The sequence below is a fragment of the Mastigoproctus giganteus genome, chromosome 7, assembly GCF_048544385.1.
Source record: "Mastigoproctus giganteus isolate SK-2022 chromosome 7, ASM4854438v1, whole genome shotgun sequence".
NCBI classification, from domain to species: domain Eukaryota; kingdom Metazoa; phylum Arthropoda; class Arachnida; order Uropygi; family Thelyphonidae; genus Mastigoproctus; species Mastigoproctus giganteus.
Genome location: NC_143581.1, coordinates 222,404,929 through 222,426,971, shown reverse-complemented (window position 1 = coordinate 222,426,971; position 22,043 = coordinate 222,404,929). Strand labels below are relative to the sequence as shown.

The window sequence follows — 22,043 nt, the reverse complement described above, 5'->3', positions numbered from 1 at the left end:
AGACTGTTTTGTATTTCAAAAACAGTTTATTTTCCACAAAAAAAATTACTGAGTTCTAAATAGTACATAAATTCAAGTTGGTTTTAATTTTTAATTTAATCAGTTATTTGTTCTCCACCGGATGGCAGGTTAGCACAATGTAATTAACTTTTTAGAAAATTATTTCTATTTATATCAGTATAAGCAATATAAATGCATTTAGAAATAAGTTTTACAGAAACATAATTACTGCATTTTTCTATAAAACATAATTTACTTTAGATTTGTAGTGCATTTCAGAGAAAATTCGACTCCAGTGCCGCCAAACGTCTTGTTTCATTCAAGTAGTTTTTTAAATAAAGATTAAATAATAGTAAATATTTTTTACCAGTTCATTTTAAATACATACTGAAACGCTTAAAATTGCTATCAAAAATATAGTGCTAATACAGGATTTTACAACACATTATAATAAAAGCAATATCGTCCATTTTAAGTACATCTTGAAAATTTACACCAGGGACTTGCGTAATTAAAATTAAAAAAAAAAAAAAAAAAAAAGACTGCTCTATAGCAAAATCCCAATAATTAGGACCTTCTATAATTCAGATTGTCTTATATACGTATTATAATTATGTATGATTGAATGACAAAAATCCGAAATTATTTCAGATTCCACAAACTTTTCAAAGGAGTAAAATTATTCAGAGGGACAATTGAATGCAAATGAACGCATTACGACATTTGTACTGTCAGAATTAATAATTTCATTCCATTATGGAAAGAAATAGAATGAAATGAAATGATGGCGTAATGATATGAGTATAATAAAAAAATAATAGAATGATTTTCCGTAATCGAAATAATCTAATTCTTATCCATAACCGAACGAATCATGCGAACGTAGTAGTAGTAGTGGCATGTGATGCAAGAAAACAAATGTATGAGCTTATGCAGCATCAGCCAAAAAAAAAAAAAAAAAAAATCACACCATTCCCTCCAAATGCCTGTCCAGTTCCTTCTTAAATTTATTGAACTCAACTTCCACAACGACAGATGGAAGTTTGTTCCAGAAATTAATAACCTGCTGGCTAAAGGCAAATTTCCGCACATCTATTCTACATTTGTCTTTTCTTAATTTGAATTTGTGCCCCCTTAGGTTCGTAATCTGAACAAGTGGAAGGATCCCATCAGAATTCAGCGTGCTCAACCCATTCAAGCACCTCAATCAGATCACCGCGCAGGTGCCTAGTCTTCAGCCACTGCAATTTGCAGAACTTAAGCCTCTCTTGGTAAGAGGATCCCTTCATTCCCCTCACCAATCTTGTTGCTCTTCTCTGTACACGCTCAAGCAAATCTACATCCTTCCTAAAATGAGGCCTCCAGACCTGTACGCAGTACTCAAGGCGTGGCCTGAGCATTGCCTTATACAGAGGTACAATCACCTCCTTTTCCCTGCTAGCAAAATTCCTATATATCATTGACAAAACCCCATGACCTGCCCTGGCAGCCTGTCTGCATTGCTTAGAAAACTTCATATCTGACTGCACAATTACTCCCAGGTGTTTTTCATTTTCTACCACCTTAAGTGTAGTACCACACAGTTGGTACGTTTCTCTGGGGTTATTTCTATCCATATGCATTACTTTGCTTTTATCAAGGTTAAACTTCAGTTGCCACTTCTTAGCCCATCTGCCCAAATTAACTAGATCCTGTTGCAGTAGCACACTGACATTACTGTCATTAACAACCCTACCAACCTTCGTATCATCTGCAAACTTCAACACTAAGCCTGATATACCTTCATTAATATCATTGATAAATATACAAAACAACAGTGGACCCAACACCAAACCCTGTGGGACTCCACTAATAACATTAGTCCATGAAGAGCAGCACCCATTAATTACCATCCTCTGTCTTCTTCCACGCAGCCATACTTTTATCCATTGTAGTAACTTGCCCTTAATACCATTCTGCTCCAATTTGTACAATAGTCTTCCATGCGCAACATTGTCAAAAGCTTTCCTGAAATCTAAATATATGATATCATAATTATTTTTTCATCCAGTTCCTTTGTAACCACATCATAATATCCTATCAAATTTGTCAGACAAGACTTTCCCTTAACAAACCCATGCTGTGTCTGAATTATTGCTGCAGCCTTGTCTAGATGATCCTGCAATGCATCTTTAACCAGTGACTCCATTATTTTACCCGGAACAGAAGTTAAACTAACTGGTCTGTAATTACTCGTGTCACCCTTCGATCCCACTTTGTGAATTGGGGATACATTTGCACATCTCCAGTCCGTGGGGACCTCTTCTGAGTCCAAGGATGCTCTCATAATTATGGCTAAGGGTTTGCTTAGTTGCTTTGCCGCCTCCTTTAATATAACTGGATAGATTCCATCCAGCCCAGGTACCTTTCTTATGTTTAACTTCAACAATTTCTCCTCCACTTTGCTCTCAGTTATTACAAAATCATTAAGCACCCTGCTACAATTTGATAACCTTCTGCCATTTTCAAACCTTAATAACTCCTCATGTGTGAATGTAGATGCAAAATACTCATTCAGTTTGTTTGCTATCTGAGCAGGATCATCAACAGTCGAACCATCCATATCAAGTGGACCAATCAGATTCAACCCCTTCCTTTTAGAGTTTATATAAGTAAAGAAATCCTTGCTGTTTTTCTTAGCATCTTTTGCCAAAGATTTCTGCCTTCGCCTGCCTAACCTCCTTTGTGATCTGATTACAGACTAGCTTATATCTGCCATAGGCTTCTGAGTCGCTTGATAATTTATATGCATCCCATGCATTTTTCTTCTCTGTTACGAGTCTCATTAGTTCATTTGATAACCATTTAGGCCTAAACCTTGAACAATATTTCTTAATCGGTATGAAAATTTTAGTAGCTTCCACGATTAATTCCTTGAATGCTTCCCACTTAGAATTTACTGTTGGTAACATCGTCAGTCGATCCCACTGTACAGAATTTAAAAACTGTCTGAGACTACTGTAAGGATTGTAACGATTGTAACGATTTGTTACAATCTAATGATTTGTTATAAATATGATTTTCCATAATAAATGAATCATTCGATCTAAATAATCGAATGATATAATCAAAATGAAATAGTCGAATGGAATAATTAAACGAAATATTTCGATTATATCATTTGAATTATTTTCCACAATCGAATTAATCATTCGAATGATATGAGTATAATCGAAATAATCGATTATGACCTCTCTAGTATGCCCATCACTAGTTCTAAATACCACATAAATGAACATATGTTGCTGAATTGTAAATACATTTGCTTGTTTTTTTACGAATTTGAAAGTGTTTACATATAATGAATACATTCTGTAATTCAAACTACTCGCCCTTTAAAAGAAATTAGGGAGTTTTTATTGTACTTACAACATAAAACAGAATTTTAAAGATACAAAACCACAAAAAGGTCAAAATAATCTCTCTTTGTTAAAATGCTCATGTAAGAAGCACTTCCGGCAGTGAATTAGCTGCCGGAAATAGATCTTGCTTAAATAGATCATTTTTCTTTCAGCAATAAGTATAACATTACCGAGTTTTGAAGTTGCAGCAAACTCTGTGGTGGATTTTCGTTCAATAAAGTTATTTCTAGAGTATCATTGGAGATGTTTATGCCGTAGACAGGTAAAAATACGTTAATCAATATGGAGTAATTACACAACATTGTAATTAGACATCTGCATTAGCCAACTAAAGTTCTCTAGCGTTGTATTAATGATGTATTAGATGCTAAACAACATGACTCATATTTCCGGATGTTTTAGTTTGTCGGGATCAATATGGAGGCTTGGTACTTCTTAAATGGTAAAGAGTATTATCAATTAACGTGCGTGTGTGTGGGTTAAGCCAAAAACAACAAAGGCTATGAGGCGTCAATATATTGCGTTTGTAATTGCGTGCGTATTGGTGGGTTCGGTTTGCTGGACGAAAAACCGAATTTCCGGGAGAAAAATCCAATCATGACACCAACTCAGCTAAGTTCTAAAAAAGCCTCTGGTCTTTTCCACTCGGTGTGGAGAGCTGTGGTTATGACCACTCTACTACTTGCTACAGCTACCAATTAAGGAAAATTTCCATCGTAAAATCTTTATTGGAACCTAAAATTAAGATGGCCACAGTACACTTAATGTTACAACCTACCTGTCACGGCACTCAGGCCAGGGGTTATAAAAATTATATTCTAAATGAGGAGAGTTATTCTTGAAATGTCAGCTCAGTAAAGATTCTAATCAGTTTTTGTTCACAGTTCAAAATTTTATATAAAATGCAATAATTAGTTTATGGTCATTAACGGCCATAAATGGATAACATTTTATATAAATAGCCATAACAGCATACCCTATTCGTAATATTTGAATGACCTTAGTTGTTATTATTGTTGTAGTTGGGTTTTAGGAGTATCCGCGACTAAGGCCATATTGCTCCATGTATATTATCTGTAAATTGCGTGTGCTCTAAGGTGGATTTTCTGTTTGCTGGACGAAAATCCCGAGTTTCCGGGAAAAACACCATGCTACCCTCGTTTGAGATCGACTAACTCAGCCACGTTGTCTGAAAAAGGCCCATAAAAATTCCTCACGTCATCGACGGGACTCGAACTCAGGTCTTTTCCAACCGGTGTATGGAAGACGGTGATCCTACAAACTGTGCTACCACGAGGGCAGTTGGTATTGTACTGCAGCTTACAAGCTAACATGAAAAAGTTTGCTGTTGATTTGGAGATGGAAGGCTGATTAGCGCTACACATGCGATAAAACATTCATGTCCAGATAACTGTATCTACCAGAGTGCACTAGAGGCTGAGGAGTGGTGGTTAGGGCTGCTTGTTTTCGCTTGGACTGAGGCCATTGTTTATGGAGCTCATAATCTTCATCTTGGGATAAACATCCTCGCTGCAGGATCCTCCTTTATAACTTTTAAATAAGAACAAAGTTGCAAGCCTCCTACACAGAATGAGTCTGAGAAAGCTTCCTCCTGACTCATGCACTTAACCTTCACATAGTTCAGGGTTAGGTATATTGTTAACGCAAACGCAATTAAGGCTATGAGGCGCCAGTGTATTATGTTTGTAACTGTGTCAGTGTATTATGTCTGTAACTGTGTCAGTGTATTATGTCTGTAACTGTGTCAGTGTTTAGTCAGTTTACTAGGCGAGTTTACAGGAGAAAAAAACCATACAACCCACGCCTGAGAAAGACTAACTCAGCCACGTTCATAAGGTGGATTCAATGATCACTCAGTATAATTTAAAATTATTAGGTGGACAATTTTGATATTTGTGAAAGGGAGCCACCCTTTTAGATTTTTTTTTTTTTTTCTTTTAGCAAATTAATTGCTCGTAGTCTTGTTTTGAAGAGAATTCTATGTGGAATAGGTCTAACTTGCACCGAACCCTACTTCAATCCCTAGAGACATGGTTGAGAAGAGCTGGGCGGCAGCCAAGTTCATGCAGCTAACGACTTCTTGGAGGCGTTCACATTATTATTTGCTGAATACATATCGATTTTCTAAAAGCAATGGTCCCCAAACTTTTGAGAATGGAATCTATGTGATATTATTTTTGTAGCATTTTACACTTGATTTCTCATATATACACTCTCCAGGACTTATGGATTAAAAAGAACAAAAAAAAAAAAAAATTAAGACTGGTTGCGTTGCATGAATAGCTATTTCATATTCTACGCAATTGAATTGTAATATAATATCAGAGAATAAACACGCTAATGGTTTTATGTAGATGATATTTTCAGCTACTCTCAATGCTAACAGTGTCTAAAGAATAGATACAAACAACGACTGTTCAGTTCGTAGCTAAATTCATCGCGTTTACTACCCAGATTTCTCTTGAAGTGGTTTAACAGTTCACTTAAGAATATCGTACATTTTAGCCTTGATTTAAGAAAATACCCACGTTTCTTAAGATCTTTCTTCACTCTTATGTAATTGCATTACGTAAGAGTAAAGAAATATTGCATATATATTTTTATTTTATTTTGATTCGTAATTCAATTCGGTTTGTAGTTTGATACAGTCATAGATTTTTATCAATTTTTTCCAGATGATTACTGGAATCATTGGACGACTGCTATATATTATAAACTTGGAATTCAGTAATATTTTTTCATATTTATTCCATCTCTTAAAAATTGGACTATTTAATGCCAGTTATACTGTAAATTAATCTTATGCTCGCTTAAGTAAAAAAGAAATTATAATTTATGTCAACACAAATTCATGATCGACTCAAATGCTTTCAATCTAGATATGAGAATCGCTTTCAAATCCGAAATAAACTTATATCATATTTTTAACAGCAAAAATTTCATCAAAAAATTAAATTAAAAAATGTAAAGATCACCAATGAAATAGTTTATAAATATGAATTGAAAGATCAATATTTTATATGCAGTAATTTAGATATTTTTTTTAATATTGAATTATTATAGGAAATATTAAATTTAACAATTTTCTGTAGGTATTATAGCAAAGACTAGATGGCAGCACTCACCCACCTACAAATAAAAGAATGTCTGCATGACATCATAATATTTCTTTCGCTGAGAACATGCTCCTGCTGTTGAGTTTCAACTATATGTTGTTTTTGCAGGCACTTGAGGGCGAATGCCTTACTTTTGTCAAAAACATACTGAACCTTAAAGAAAAAAAAATATATATATATATATAATCTATATTATTATTATTATTATTATTATTTGCTTTTTGCTATACAGTATTTAATGATCTAAATAGGTTAATATAGATGTAATATGAAGTGTTTCGTGAAATGGAATATGAATGGAAGATGATAAATATGAAATTTATAATTTTTTTCCATATATGCAACAAAGCTGCAAAAACGTTTAAAAATAGAAATAACAAGGAATATATATATATATATATATATAATGTTTGCATGTGTTTAAAACGGCTGATTTTATTATTTGTTTATTTTTCAGTATGTGACAATTTTTTCGATTAATTAAGTTTCTTTTATTTAATAAGTAATGCAATTTAAACTGAAAGATTAAAAGAACATTTTTATCAGGGTATGTCACGAGGGGTAGAAATGGAGAGGGAACGAGAATGATCGACCTCCTTCCCTTTTTATCCCATTTAAGAGCTGTTATGACTGTCTGTACCGTGGTTCACAAAATACAGCAACATTTTTGGGCACCCTGTTGTATTTTTATTTTCTAATTTTGCACTTTTAAGTTTAAAAGATCTGAAGGAACAATGCATGAAATTTGAAATGAATAAACACATGCAAGATGAATGAGCGACTAGGTAATTTAAATATTAAAATAATGTTTATTCAAGATTCCCCACAGTTAAATGTACATACCACGAGGTGAATCTTCAGATAAAATCTGGCTCACCACCGATTTTGAGGGGGATACCTCTGGTCTATATTGATGTTAGGCACTCGTGGGTGGCACAGTGGTTATAATCACCGTCCTCTCACGGATGGAAAAGGCCAGATTCTGAGTGTCGTCAATGACGTGATGATTTTTTATTGCCTTTTTTATACAATGTGCTGAGCTAGTTGAGACTTGCATGGCTTTCTCGCCCGAAAACTCGTGTTTTTCGTTCAGTTCTTGCAAAACGACTAAAGAGGACAACATTTACATACAAAATATAGGGACGCCTCATAGCCTTAGTTGCTTTGGCGCTTAACACACACACGCACATAGTGCGCATAGCGTGCATAGTGTTAGGGTCAGGCGCCACCTGTGATTTCTCACATCTGCGCCATATGTACGCTATAAGCGCAGATGTGGGAAACCACCGGTGGCGCTTGAACCTAAATACTATGTCACTACGTATGCTGTGAAGAAATACAGTACTACTGTAAATGTCAGAAAAGTGTTGTCTGTTGTATATGACATATTGCGTTAGGTTCTGTTGGATGTCCTGGCATTTGGCCGCAGGGCCCCTGGTGAGACACCATGTTGCCCGCACACGCTGCTAGGAGGTAGCCAGGCTGCCCTTTATTCTCTGACTGGTCTCCGCCAGGGTCGCCTGAGCGTCCTGGACGAAGACCAAGTTAAAAAAAAAAAATTAAGAGACAACCTGGGGAACAAGAGGAAGGGAGGTCTGAATGTGGGGGAAAAGCTAAGGCGGACAGATAGAGAAGGCAGTCCACCCGAGTAACACGAAATAGGGGTTGGAGAGAGGGATCAAAAGTCACAGGGGCAGACATCACTGTGTGAGTGCCAAAGGCCAAGCACTCTTTGGGAGTCGGCATTCCAAGGAGTGCCAACTATGATGCTGACAACATAGTATTTTAATCTTCAGTATAATCTTTTGTCTTAATCTTTTATCAGTTGGGTAAATGCTATCCGACCCCAGTTTATGTTTGCACTTGAGGGTGTTGTTCTGAGCAGCTCTAAGTTCAGCAAGCTTTGCTCGTCTGATGGTAAAGACAGCTTGCGCGTAACGCGTTAGGGCTTTGTATGTTGTTTCATCCGGAAGCAGGTATGTTTCATGGTTACAAGGGTTCCCCTGGATTTCAGTAAAAAAATTGAGCCTACAATCATCGTAAGCAGGGCACTCATACATGAGATGCCCCATGACTTCTCTTCGCCACAATGGCAGAACGGATTTCTTTCAATTCCCATTGCTGTCAATTTCTGTTGAAAGGGTCCAGGTCCTGTGATCAGAAATGTAATTTGCAGACCAGATGAAAACCAGGAAGGGGATTTTGGGAAAGTTATGCCAATGGATGGGAGGAATCTTCTGGTAATTTCTCCTTTTGGCGTGGTTTCCCATGAATGCTACCAAAGGTGTTTGAAAACACGTTTTCTTTCTTGTTTCAGATTATTGGTAAGTTCCAGTTGAAGATTTAACAACTGCGTTGGAATTCCCTTCTTTAATCGATGGTAAAGGGCCCTTTTAATCACCTCAATATAGAACGGCAAGCATCCAGTGATAATCCGTAGGGCAGGGGTGCTGACAGTGCAGCATGTCCTGCAGATAGAGAACAGCATGAACACACACGCACAGTGTGTTAGTGTTAGTTGTCTGTCTGCAGGGCATGCTGCCCTGTCAGCATCCTGCCCTACAGGTTATCACTGATGCTTGCCGTTATACACGCACAAAAAACTATAAACTATTATTTTTAGGCCACCCGAAAAATTAAATTCATATGCAGTGCTGTGTGTCTTATGTCTATTAATTGTGTGTGTTCTCTGGTCGATTTTTCTGTTTTGCTTGACGAAAAACTCCAGTTTCTGGGGGGGGCACATTTCTATCTACGCCTGAGACCGACTAACTCAGCCACGGAGTGAAAAAAGCCCATTCAAGTTTCTCGCGTCATCGACAGGATTCGAACCCGGGCCTTTTCCACCCGGTGTGGGGAGGACGGTGACGATACCACTGTGTTACCTACCCGCGCAGATCATACACACGCACATTGATATTAGTTGTGATTTTTTTTTGAGCATCAGCAACTTAGAGTATAAGTCTTAGACCATATTGCGCCGTATATAATATTGCCTGTAAATTGCATGTGTTCTGTGGTCGATTTGCTGGACGAAAAACCCGAGTTTCCAGGAGAAAAAACTATGCTACTCTCGCTTGAGACTGACTAAACGGCGTGCCTTTAAAAATTTCTCGCGTCATTGATGGGATTCAGACCATTTCCACTCGGTATGGGGAGGACGGTACTCGTACGCACTCTACTACCCACGTAAGTGTTCAGTTTGAGCGTTGGTATTCATAAACAGATGTACTCATCTATTTACACAGCTAATTCTACAACTTCAATTTCCGCTTGCTGCAGAGGAGTTGGTTTTAAAACTAACATCTATATCCTATTATATTTTGTCCATATATACAGAGATACTCTTTTCAGAAATAATTCGGAAAACAATTAATTTACTATGACGTTGTTGTTGTTGTTGTTGTTGTTGTTGTTGTTGTTGTAGGGTTTTAGGAGCATCAGCAACTTAGGCAATATTGCTTTGTGTATTGTTTGTAAATTGCGTGTTCTGAGGTCAATTTTCTGTTTGCTGGATGAAAAACCAGAGTTTCCGGGAGGAAAACCACGCTACCCTCGTCCGAGACCCACTAATTCAGCCACGTTGTGAAAAAGGCCAATACGAATTCTCTCCCGTCATCGACGCGACTCGAACTCAGGTCTTTTCCACTCGGTGTTGGGGAAGACAGCGATCCTACCAACAGTTCTACCCACGAGGGCGGTCTATGACTATGTCTTCGATTTTTGAATGCCTTCGAAATTTGAAGAAATTTCAATACAAAATTCAGTCTACAAGTGAATGAAAAGTTGCTCCATAAGAAATCAAAGCAATGCTTATTTAAATTCTTACCAGCTCGACCCTTCCAAAACCTCCAATTCCTAATGTAGCGATAATGTCCAGATCATCTAAAGTTATTTCCGCAAATTCGGGATCTTCTTCCTCTTCAAAAGTTGGTGTCACCGTCAAGGATCTCATAATAACAAAGAAAAGAAAAGTCCACTTAATTTTTATTTTTGAACCTGAAAATTACATTTAACTTTTAGTGTCAAGGCCTTTCAAACGCTTTAATGAAAACACAAAAATACCGGCTCCCTCAAAAATATGGAAAAGTTCCACTATTCGCTTTCGTTTTCCCTCGCCCCAAACATGAAACAATCTGTGTTGTTTGAGGTCTGAATGCTTACGCTGGTTCCAGGCTTCCACGTTAGCACGGCCCAATATTCAGTGTCCTTCATGTTCCTTCCAAACCAATATGAACACAGTCCAAACAGCGGTTTGAAAATAAATAAAGAAATAAAAAAGAAATGGGACTGTAGAAGCTTATTCAGAAAAACAGTGCCTATGGAAATATTTGTAGAAAAGCATGCAGCAGATTCTGAACATCTGTATGATAGGGAATAGAGTGAGACTGTGAGTAGGGAACACTGAGAGGTGAGAAAAACCTCAGTTTCTTCAATGCAGGAAGAAACAGTATTAATATTAAGAACTGGAGCACAAGTTTTAAGAACTAGTAGAAAATGCCATCATGACTTGGAAACTTCTTGACATCAAGATTGTTCAGGATTATTCTAATGCCCTCTCATCGGAAGATCTAGGAAGGCATTGACAGGAATCTATGGGGTATGATAGGAAGAGATTTAGCATGATCATCGATTCAAGGCTTACAGGAAAAGTAAGATACTAATGAGGCAGCTTTGTCTTAAAATGGGAATGCACTAGAACTATCAGGGTGTAACAGAAATGGAAGCATTGATGGACAAAAGTTGTGGCCAATAGCTTTGGTCAGAGATCCGCAACTCCCCACACTACACTGCTCGACAAAATTAACAGAACACGTAGGAAACGTAGTGTAACTCGTGCAGCTTAAGATGAAGTGGGATAAAATATGATATGGTGGTGTACCACAGAATATGATGCGAGAAACTTCAGAACTTTTATAGGGGCTATATAAAAATTACGAAAAAAGTCACATTATAGAAGTCGATATAAGATGCCCGAAAACATCGTCATATGACGTCAGTATGGCGTATGATCCCCTCCACCGGATCAATACCACCTTTAAACCGAATGAGACCATTCGGTTTAAAGGTGGTCTCATTTATGAAATGAATATACAAGGTATGGCTAAAATGAAACGAGAATTTTTGCTTACCAAAGACTTACTACTGCGCATGGCAACAACATTCACATCGTGCTGTAGCTTGTTTATTCCTGTACAGATCAGTTTTTGTTTCTTTATAATCGGTTAAGTTTTGATTGAACTGTGTCCCTTTAAGTGAATCTCTGATTCAACCCTTGGCGGAAAAATGGGTGGTCGTAATTTAGAGCAAAGAACTGTTATTAAATTCGAGAGATTGTGTGCCAAGGTGGTAGGATGAGCATTCGACTAATCCCAGAACAGTTACACATTCACAAAGAAACAGTAAGAACAATTTTGACAGATGGTTTTTCATCGTGACAATGCGTCGAGTCGTTCCTCTGTCGCAGTGAGAGAGTTTTAACGAAAAACACGATCACAACATTGGAGCACAAGCGCTTTATTCGCCAGATCTGGCGCCGTGTGACTTTTTTCTGTTCCTGAAAATTAAAATCGACCTCAAAGGAAAACGATTTGAGGACTTAGCAGACAGTCAGAAGAACACAGCGCAGCAATTAAAGGCAGTATCTTCCAAGGACTCCCGTTTCTGTTTTAGATCCTGGAAATTGCGAATGGAGCGCCCCATAGGCGCGGCTGGAGAGTACTTTGAATGGGATAAACATTGAAATTGTTGTATTTTAAACAATAAATGATTTAAAAATTATTTCTCGTTTCTTTTTAGCCGAACCTTGTACATGTAATTTCTTATTAGAAACAAACAACAGCCTTGACAAATTAGACTTGTCACCTACATTCTGCACACTAATAAACGACAGGCTTACTTTTATCCCTCAAAAAAGAACATAAAAGGCACTTGCTTTCTTTAGTCCAAATCACGTTTTATCAAACTAAATTAATTAGTTTCGATGATTGATTTATACCTTTGAAACCTTATTACGTCATCGTACTGTTTGTCCTGCAGTTCTTGAAGATCTCCAATCAGTTGGTTAAAAGACCTAAAATAGAAGAACTCATTTCAAAATTTTTATAGAAAAAAAATTTAATCAATTAAAGAAATTTAAAGAGATAATAATTTCCTTAAATTTCTAGTCATTCGTTGGTATATTAATTAAAAATTCTAACTGCTTTCTACAGAGGTTAAATTCGCATTATCGTTCATTTTTACAAAACTAACGCTAATTTTCAACTGCACTAATGTCTATTAAGTTCATAGTTCATATTTCAAGACGTAATTTGCTTACACTGTCTGTTCATTTTGTACTTAATTTACTTCTAGAACTTCCTTCGCATCACATCATTTTCCAGGTTTTATGGTCAGTAACTGTGTTGTTATGCCTTAACAAATACTATCGGCTCTATCCTTAATTCAGGTACCTACTCAGTCATCCGCGAAATGTCTGTCTCTTTGTCTGTTTAAGGACTTGGAATGGATTGAGCCAGCTGGATGCTGATGGCATTCTTCCTCTTGCTCAGACTATACAAAAGGGGCATAAATTCAAGGAAGGATGGTTGCCGGATAGGTGTGCGAAAGTTTGCCTTCAGCCAGCGAGGGGTTGATTGTTAGAACAAACTTCCATCTGTTGTTGTTGTGGACGTGGATAGTTTAAATAAATTGAAGGAAGAAGTACATAAATTATTATTATTATTTATTAAACTTGATGGTCCCAGCCAGCTTTCCTGGAAATTCCTCCACCTATATAAAATACTGTACAAATAATTCATGTAATACATATAATATAATCCACACTGCTACTGGTTGGTTAAAATCCCTGGCACGTGGAGCCGGACCAGGGATCTGCGTCTGATAATATCCGAAAAGAAATAGAGAAGTGTTCATATTCTGATATGTACATTCCTGATAAGTCTGCTAGTTGCATTTAAGTCACTGTATCGTAAGGGGATGTGTTGAGATCAACAGTTGGTATCATACAGAAGGAAGAAAGGACAGCTTGAACCATTACATCACGAGTAGATCTCGTAGATCATGTGTAGCGACATGAAGAAATGAATGAGTGAAACAGTCCACATCACTATAGGATGCTCACTGGAGGAGATGGACAGGCGATGTGGGAACTTTCTTCCTTCTATCAGGTCCACTACAAGACTTCATCAGATACAGCCCAATGTCCAAGCCTCTGTCATTTACAAGAAAGTCTCGACGCACTTTAAGTCCAACCATCTCCCACTTAAGCTCCGTTCATCAAAGTTCCGTGACGTCAGTTGAAGCAACCTAGGTTACGGATTTAAGGATAACCTCGTTTTCTTAATTAAGACCTTGCAAAATACCTGTCTGCCTAGTAATAGACAGACAGGTATTTTGCTGCTAGTCTGCTTCTAGAACCCACTTCCGTAGCCTGGTTTTGGCTGGCTTCTTAGCTGATTCTCGTTCATTTGACGAGTTGCTATCTCTAAAGTTTCACACTTCACTAATAGAATCCTATTAGTAAATAACTGATTCCCTCTATGCCTATAACAACATACAACGGAATGAGAACTGAAACTGCTATCTTAAAATTGGAAATTTCTTTACATTACACGTCTTAGTTGACTTATACAGTCACAGTCAGACTCTTGATGAACCAGTCCCTTCATACTGGAAGTATTATAGAATCGTTCTGTCTCGTAAATATTCAAACCCTTTCAATGCACGCGATGTCAGATCCATTTCGATCTGCCCCTCATTACTTCAGTTACTGGACAAGATACTGTTCAAGCTTGTTCTCCGGGAACATACATGGGCCAACCCGGAACTATATCTGGCATGAGCATGTGTCGCACGCTCGCACGTGTGGGCTTTACCAGCAGACGACCTCTACCGCATTCTCTTCTAACCAAGGTTCATCGGCGTAAAAGACTAGTCTGGTGCAAAGAGCATGCAAGTGGGACGTTAGTAGACTGGAAGAAGATGTGCTGGTCGGATAAGTCACGTTATTTACTCCACACCATGAATGGTCGTGTACGGATTTGGCGTCAACAACATGAGGCTCTTGATCCATCATGCATGGTATCAAAAGTGCAGGCCCGTGGAGGTAGTTGTATGGTGTGGAGCATATTTCACTGGCAGGAACTTGGACCCCTGGTGCATGTGGAACAACGTATCAGTGGTCTCCACTATCGTCTGCTTGCTGACTGTGTACACCCCGCTATGTTACACTTTTTCCCGAATGGTGATGGTGCCTTCCAAGATCACAATGCACCGAGCCATCGGACACTTGTTGTGCAGGAATGGTTTGAGGAACACAGTTCTGACTTCCAGCATATCGATTGGCCTCCGAACTCCCGCGATATCAATCCCATAGAGCACTTGTGGGACACTATGAAAAGGCATATCAGGCGTCTGGCTACACTAATCACTCCATTCGGGAGATATGGCCAATGCCACACTGCTCCAATTTGTGCAGCAGGCTTCCATGTGCAACAGTATCGAAAGCCTTTCTAAGATCCAAATATATGATATGAAAGTTATTCCCTGCATCCAGTTCCTTTGTGACCACATCATAGTATCCAGTCAAATTGGTCAGGCAAGACTTTCGGCGCCTCCGTAGCCAGGTGGGAAGGAGGAGCAGGCGTAGCACACGCTTCTTGATTAGACCGGGGTTCGAGCCCGTCACCACCAAATACGGAGGATGCGGAAAGGTCAGGGAATGACCACCGCATATCCCGGAGCAATATGGCCTTAGTTGCTAATGCTCCAAAAAACCAAATAACTAACTAGCAAGACTTTCCATTAACAAAACCATGCTGTGTCCGAGCTATAACTGAAGTCTTGTCTAGATGATCCTGCAGTGCTTCTTTAACCAGGGCCTCCATTAATTTTCCTGGAACAGAAGTTAAACTATCACTATCAGGTCTATAATTACTTGTGTTGCCTTTTGATCCTCCTTTGTGAATTGGGGTCACATTTGCACATCTCCAGTCCATGGGTACCTCCCCTGAGTCCAAAGAAGCTCTCATAATTATGGCTAAGGGTGTGTTTACTTCCTTTGCTGCCTCCTTTAATATAACTGGATAGATCCCATCCACCCCAAGTGCCTTTCTTGTGTTTATCTTCAACAATTTCTCCTCCACTTTACTCTCAGTTATTACAAGATTCTCTAGCTTACTGCCAGAGTTGAATACACCTCTGGCATTCCCCTCGCTGAATAACTCCTGATGTATGAATGTCGATGCAAAATATTCATTTAGTTTGTTAGCTACCTGAGCAGGATCATCAACAGTTGACCCATCAATATCAAGTGGACCAATCTGATTCATCCCCTTCCTTCTAGAGTTTACATAAGTAAAGAACTCTTTGCTGTTTTTCTTTGCATCCCTTGCCAAAGATTTCTCGTAATCTGCCTTTGCCTGCCTAACCTCCTTTGTGACTTGGTTACAGACCAGCTTATATCTATCATAGGCTTCCATGTCACCCATTAATTTATATGTATCCCATGCATTTTCCTTCTCTGTCACATGTCTCATTAGTTAATCTGACATCCATTTAGGCCTAAACCTTGAACAATATTTCTTAGTTGGTATGTAAAGCCTAGTAGCTTCCAAGATAAATTCTTTGAATGCTTCCCATTTTGAATTTGCTGTTGGTAACAGAAAATTGTTGGTCAGCATCAGTTGGTCCCACTGTACAGAATTTAAATACTGCTCCAAACCATCGTAGTCGCCTTTACGAAAGCAAAACCCCTTCCCTTTACCCCTGATGGTAGTTACCTCTTTGAGTAAATCCCACTTCAGCACACTGTGATCACTGCCACCTAGTGGTTCATTTATCTGCAAATTCTTGATGCATGAAGAATCACTACTGATAATCAAATCAAGAGTATTACTCCCTCTAATTGCCTCCCGAACATGCTGATGTAGAAAACAATCATCCAATAAATCCACAAAAGCCTTGTAAGTGTCCGAGTGACCAATCCACAAATTCAACAAGACATCTTGTTGAATCAATGCCACGTCGGATAGCTGCTGTACTGAGGGCAAAAGGAGGACCTACGAAATACAGTATTAGGTAGGTGGTCATAATTCAGTGATCACTCAGTGTATACTAATATATATATTCTACCGCACTGGTTATTCATAACTGGGTGACTATTATGATTCACGTAGCAGAACAATACTATTCATGCCAGTGTTGGTATGTTTTGTAATATACACAGTCATATTTTTATGACATAAATCCCGTTTTACACAGTCGTATTTTTATGATATAAATTTGAACATAAAAATCTTTTGCTGTTTTACGCAGTTTTTGTAATTTATGATTAATGTTTAATATCTCAGAAATAAGGACTTTTGAGATATGTTTAGAGGAACACAATTTCTTATTTTTAGCTGTAGAACACGCTCCTGCATTTTTTCTGTATAATTTTGAAATACGCTGTAACAAAAATCAAATGGATTCCGTTTTCAATGCAAAATTCGATTTTGGAGCTAATTTTATCGGTTAAAAATAAGAATGTTAGGGCGATTTAGGGAGCCCATTAGATGGCGCCTCTGGCGTTATATGCATGTTGTGTGTCTGCTGCCCCCTCTAGTTTTCTGTATCGGGTTGGAATAATGTTTTTTATGTATTGTTTTTTATTTTAATTTTATATTTATAATTTTCTATTGTAAAGCACACAAAAAATCGCTTGCTATCAATTAACAATGGGATAAGAAAAAAAAATATATAATTAAAATCAGAATCAAAGTTCATAAAGATAAAATTTCAAAGCAGTATTAGAGGCAGGTTAAGAAAAGCAAATAGAAACATTTTTGATTAATAATTAAAATTTCGATTCAAAAAGTATTTTCCAAATGAAAAAAATATATTATTAAAAAACATTAATCAAAAATGTTTACATGTTTTATTTTGCGTATTTCCAATACGCAAAATAAAATATGTAAAGTTATATAAATAATTAATATTCTTCCAGAGTTATTCTAAAATAAAATATAAAACTAAAATATTAAACTTTGAAGGAAAAATAATAAATGAAATATAATAACAAATAATATCATTAAATCATAAGGACTTACTCCCTGGCCAGTGTAAGACACTCAACCCCTGGATGAAGAGCTATGACGTTAGCAGTTCGTTTTTCTTCCCTGTTAATAAAACGAAACCTCTTCTAAAATAGTTCAATAGTGTGGGAATAATTTATTTGTTATTTTTCTAAGTTCATTAATTATGCTATGTTTTGAAAGCGAGAAATCGGACTAAATGTCTATCTGAGAATGTATACCTTAAATGTCAGTGTTCAGTGTAATGAGTTATTACACTCACTAGCCAAAAAATTAGAAACCTTTATTCACTATCTAGTAGGGCTGCCTTTTTGACCGAATTACATCGCGTGCGCACTTCGTGGTAAGAATTCCACTTCGGAAGTTTAGCTACTATCCTTCCATCAGGATATTTGTCAGCCGCTGTATTGTGGTCGGACTGAAACTTCCAACATATCCCAGACATTCTCAATTCGGACTGAAACTTCCAACATATCCCAGACATTCTCAATTGCATTCAGATTTGAAGAATTGGATGGCCAGGATAGATGTTGGAAATTTTGGGCTTGGAAATGTTCATAAAACCATTTAGATACAATTTTTGCACAGTGGGTAGAATGCGATGGATTCTTGAAAGAATTCATCGTAATCCGAGTAAAAATGAAGTACTGCAGGATGAAGTTGGTCCGATACGAGAGGAAGACATTAATTTGAGGTAACAGGACCTTCGGTATGAGTGGACCCAGTCCGTACCAACGAACATATACCATGCCATTACACTACCTCCAGCCACTTGAGAGGCAGATAAATTCTGGATGCATGGCATCGTGAGATTCACGCCACATTTTTACCCGAGTACTGGCACAAAAAAGTGTAAATCGAGCCTCGTCACACCACATGAATTTTTTTCCGTTGTTTCGCAGTCCAGTCTTGGTGTTGGTGGCACCACTCCAGTCGAATCTTTTAATTTTTACACAAATAAGAGCTTTCATATATGCACACAAATCAAATCCCAAATTCTTCAATTGCTGCCGCATAGTTCGGTTGGAAATGGGTCTTTCTTTGACTAAATCGCGCAATGGACCTTATATTTTGATACACAATTCGCTTTAAATTCCTGATGTCTCGGCTTTTGGTCGCATTTTTTCCTTTTATAGCTGCAATCGCTTTTCGTCTTCCACCCACTGCATTCTTTTCAGATGGTTGCTTTCAACAAATAAGTGATTTTTTTTTTTTTTTTTTTTTTTGTTTTCCCAGCGTGGCTTCTGCTGAATGTGCTCCAAAAATAACACGTCTCTGAAAATGGGAAAGATCACCTGTATTCTCAATGACCGCATCGACTAAGAAGCTTTTTTAAAATTAAATTTATTTATTGTAGTAGGCGGTCCCAGCCGGCTTTCCTAGTCTCCTCACCACTATTTACAATAATGTACAGGTAATTACAGACTTACAGCATTAATACCCACTCCATTATAAGACAGTGAAGTTCTGAAGTTTCGTGTAATGTGAATTTGAAGTCTCTGCCAAGAAAAGTAGCTAGTGAGAAATTGTTCAGTTCATACAATCTCAATGTAACGTCCAGTCTGGGAAAAAGTCTTGAATTTCTAATTTTTTTGGCCAGTGAGAGTAGTTTTGTACCTTATTACATTTGACAAACAATGCTATGAAATTAATCCTCAGTGATTAATAAAAAGAATCTCTGTTAGAAAGAACATGAAATTACTTGCTGTGGTAAGTATCATTACATAGAATTACTGTTTACATTATTATTCTGTTATCTGTGCTGGTTCAAATGTCAAATATAAAAATGAACTGCCGGTGGCTTTTAACCATATCGCATTACAAAAACAGAAAAAACAGATAACTGACCACTTATGGTTTCTGTGCTTCATGGACTCTTCAATTTCGAAACTGTTCATCCTTACTGGTATTTTTGTTGTTCTATCCGTAATCTGAAAACCGTCCTGTTCATAATCTGAATACACTTGAGATTAGAACAAGATGGTCTGTAATAAGATAATAATAATTAAAGCAAAAGCTTTATTAGGCAGTTACTCATAGTCCGTTTGTAAAACAAAGGGAAGTTACCAATATTTTTTTCAAATAATAACAATGAAATTTTAGAATTCTTTACCAGATATGGGCCCTCGTGGATAGAACAGCTGGTATAATCACCTCCTCTAGCACCAGGCGGAAAAGACCTGAGTTCGAATCCTGTCAATGACGAGAGGAATTTTATGGGTCTCTTTCACAACGTGGCTGAGTTAGTCGGTCTCAGGCGTAGGTAGCATGGTTTTTCTTCAGAAAACTCGGGTTTTTCGTCCAGCAAAAAACAGCAAATCGATCACAGAACACAAGCCATTCACAGACATATGCGGCGCAATACGGCTTAAATTGCTGATGCGCCTAAAACCCTACAACAACTAACCAGATATGGTTTGTTATAAAAAGAGTAATCAACTTAAAACAAACCAAAACAAGAGCATATCCCTCGTGGGTAGCACAGTTGATATAATTATCCTCCTGCCCACAACGAGTGGAAAAGACATGAGTTTGAATCTCATCAATGACGAGAGCGATTTTTTATGGACCTTTTTCACAACTTGGCTGAGTTAGTCAGTCTCAAGCGATGGTTGCATGTTTGTTTACTCCGGAAACTCGGGTTTTTCGTTCAGCAAACAGAAAATTGATCACAGAACATACTTCGGACATAATATATATGGTACAATATGGTCGAAGTCGCTGATGCGCCTAAAATCGTACAGAACAAGTATGTAACCACGGTGATTCACGATGTACGTTTAAATTTTATTGTTTTTTTTTAAATTTGTATCTATTATTGTATTTATTTTTCTGCACGTTACTCTCTTGTGTTCGTATTAGTATACTAATTAATTACATTGTAATAATTTGGTATAGGTGATAAGAGTACACAACATAATGCCGGACTACTGAACGTCAACCTCCAGTTGCACCAGTAACTGTAGGACCTGTACGCTCCAGACCTATGCAGATGATATAAAGTTATACAAGACCATAAACAGCAAAAATGGCTATCAGAGAGTGCAACAGGCAACAGATAAAATTAACCATTGGACCACTGGAGTAAATGTAAACAAATGTACTACGATTACCTTTACAAATTAAAGAGAAGTTTTACATTACAGATACCACCTGGATGGAAATTTGACACCTCGAACAAAAAGCATCACAAATCTCAGAGTAACGTTTGTCAATCACGCAATTCCAGATGGGAATACAGGCCATTTAATCATAAATGCTTCATTAGAGGAATGACGAACACTCCTAGGTTCCAATTGAGTTTTGCAAGGTCTAACCATTTATATTACCAGTATTTTAATATAGTTTTTAACCAGACAGATTTTAATATTTTTCTTACTAGATGTATTTAGTGTATTTGCTAAGGTGTATGTACTAAGCAAGTTAAATACAAGCTTCGAAAAGGCTACGAACAAAGATAAGTGAATAAACAAGACACCTATAAGGAATCAGAAATAATGTTAGAAATCGAAATACAACCACACAGCTTATCTTAAATTAGAGATTCTTAGATTACATATCACAGATTACACACAGTTTATCTTAGGCAATCATTGTTATTCACTTATTAGTTTCATTAAAACTAATAAATGAATAAAAAAACTTAGTTTGTATTATTATTTTAATATAAACTACCAGGAAAATAAAATGGGAAGGAATGATTTTCCTTTAGTTAAACAAAAATTAACTGTGTTAGCTTGGAAATGATATTTTTTTACATATAACTCACGTATAGCACATTTTAAACTGTTGATTTTGTGTATAATTAATTAATATTACAGCCCTAGATTATTAACTGTAATATACAGTAAAACAACTCACAGATTGGGTCATCTAACCTCATGAGAGAACTCTTCCATATGTCCGGAATCCAATGAAAACTATTGAGATGTTTTATGTGTAAACATTTTTGACGACACCACGGCACCTACTAAATTTCGAACAGCTAGAATCGAAATCATGAACGATGTAATTTATGCTCACACCCGCTACTTACCCTACTGAATCAACGTTTGGAAGAGGTTAGGCCAATAGCCTAATTAACCATTTGTTGAATAGTATGATTGCAACAATAATAAAATTCAAATGGTTTGCCCCAAACTTACAAGCTATGTTCTTATTAACTGGTCATGGTTCGATTAATGCAAAGTTGCATGATTTAGGAATTAATGAAAGATCTAGTTGCCATTGTGACGAAAGAGAATCATGGGAACATATTATGTACAACTGTGAGGAGTACTGCGATCTACGAATTGAATTGGTATCTCGGGTGAGTAATCTCAATCTTATGGCAGAAGGCTGCGAAACAATTCTAGTTGATAAACAGGAGAACTTCTTGGCTTTCCAAGCCTTTGCAACTGCAATATTTCTTAGGCGGAAGATTCTTCTGT

At 37.2% G+C, this 22,043-nt stretch overlaps 1 protein-coding gene across 1 annotated transcript in view; it reads right to left on the bottom strand.

Annotated features, from left to right (window-relative positions):
* The window catches only part of LOC150083715 (cGMP-dependent protein kinase 1-like), an 85,545-nt gene that overhangs the window by 12,819 nt on the left and 50,683 nt on the right, over positions 1 to 22,043 (bottom strand). The window contains exons 9-12 of the mRNA XM_090378160.1: positions 17,629 to 17,697; positions 12,537 to 12,611; positions 10,368 to 10,488; positions 6,552 to 6,691 (exon numbers count right to left, since the gene is read on the bottom strand). Coding sequence (XP_090234286.1) covers positions 6,552 to 6,691; positions 10,368 to 10,488; positions 12,537 to 12,611; positions 17,629 to 17,697 — 405 coding nt within the window. The remainder of the gene's footprint in view (positions 1 to 6,551; positions 6,692 to 10,367; positions 10,489 to 12,536; positions 12,612 to 17,628; positions 17,698 to 22,043) is intronic.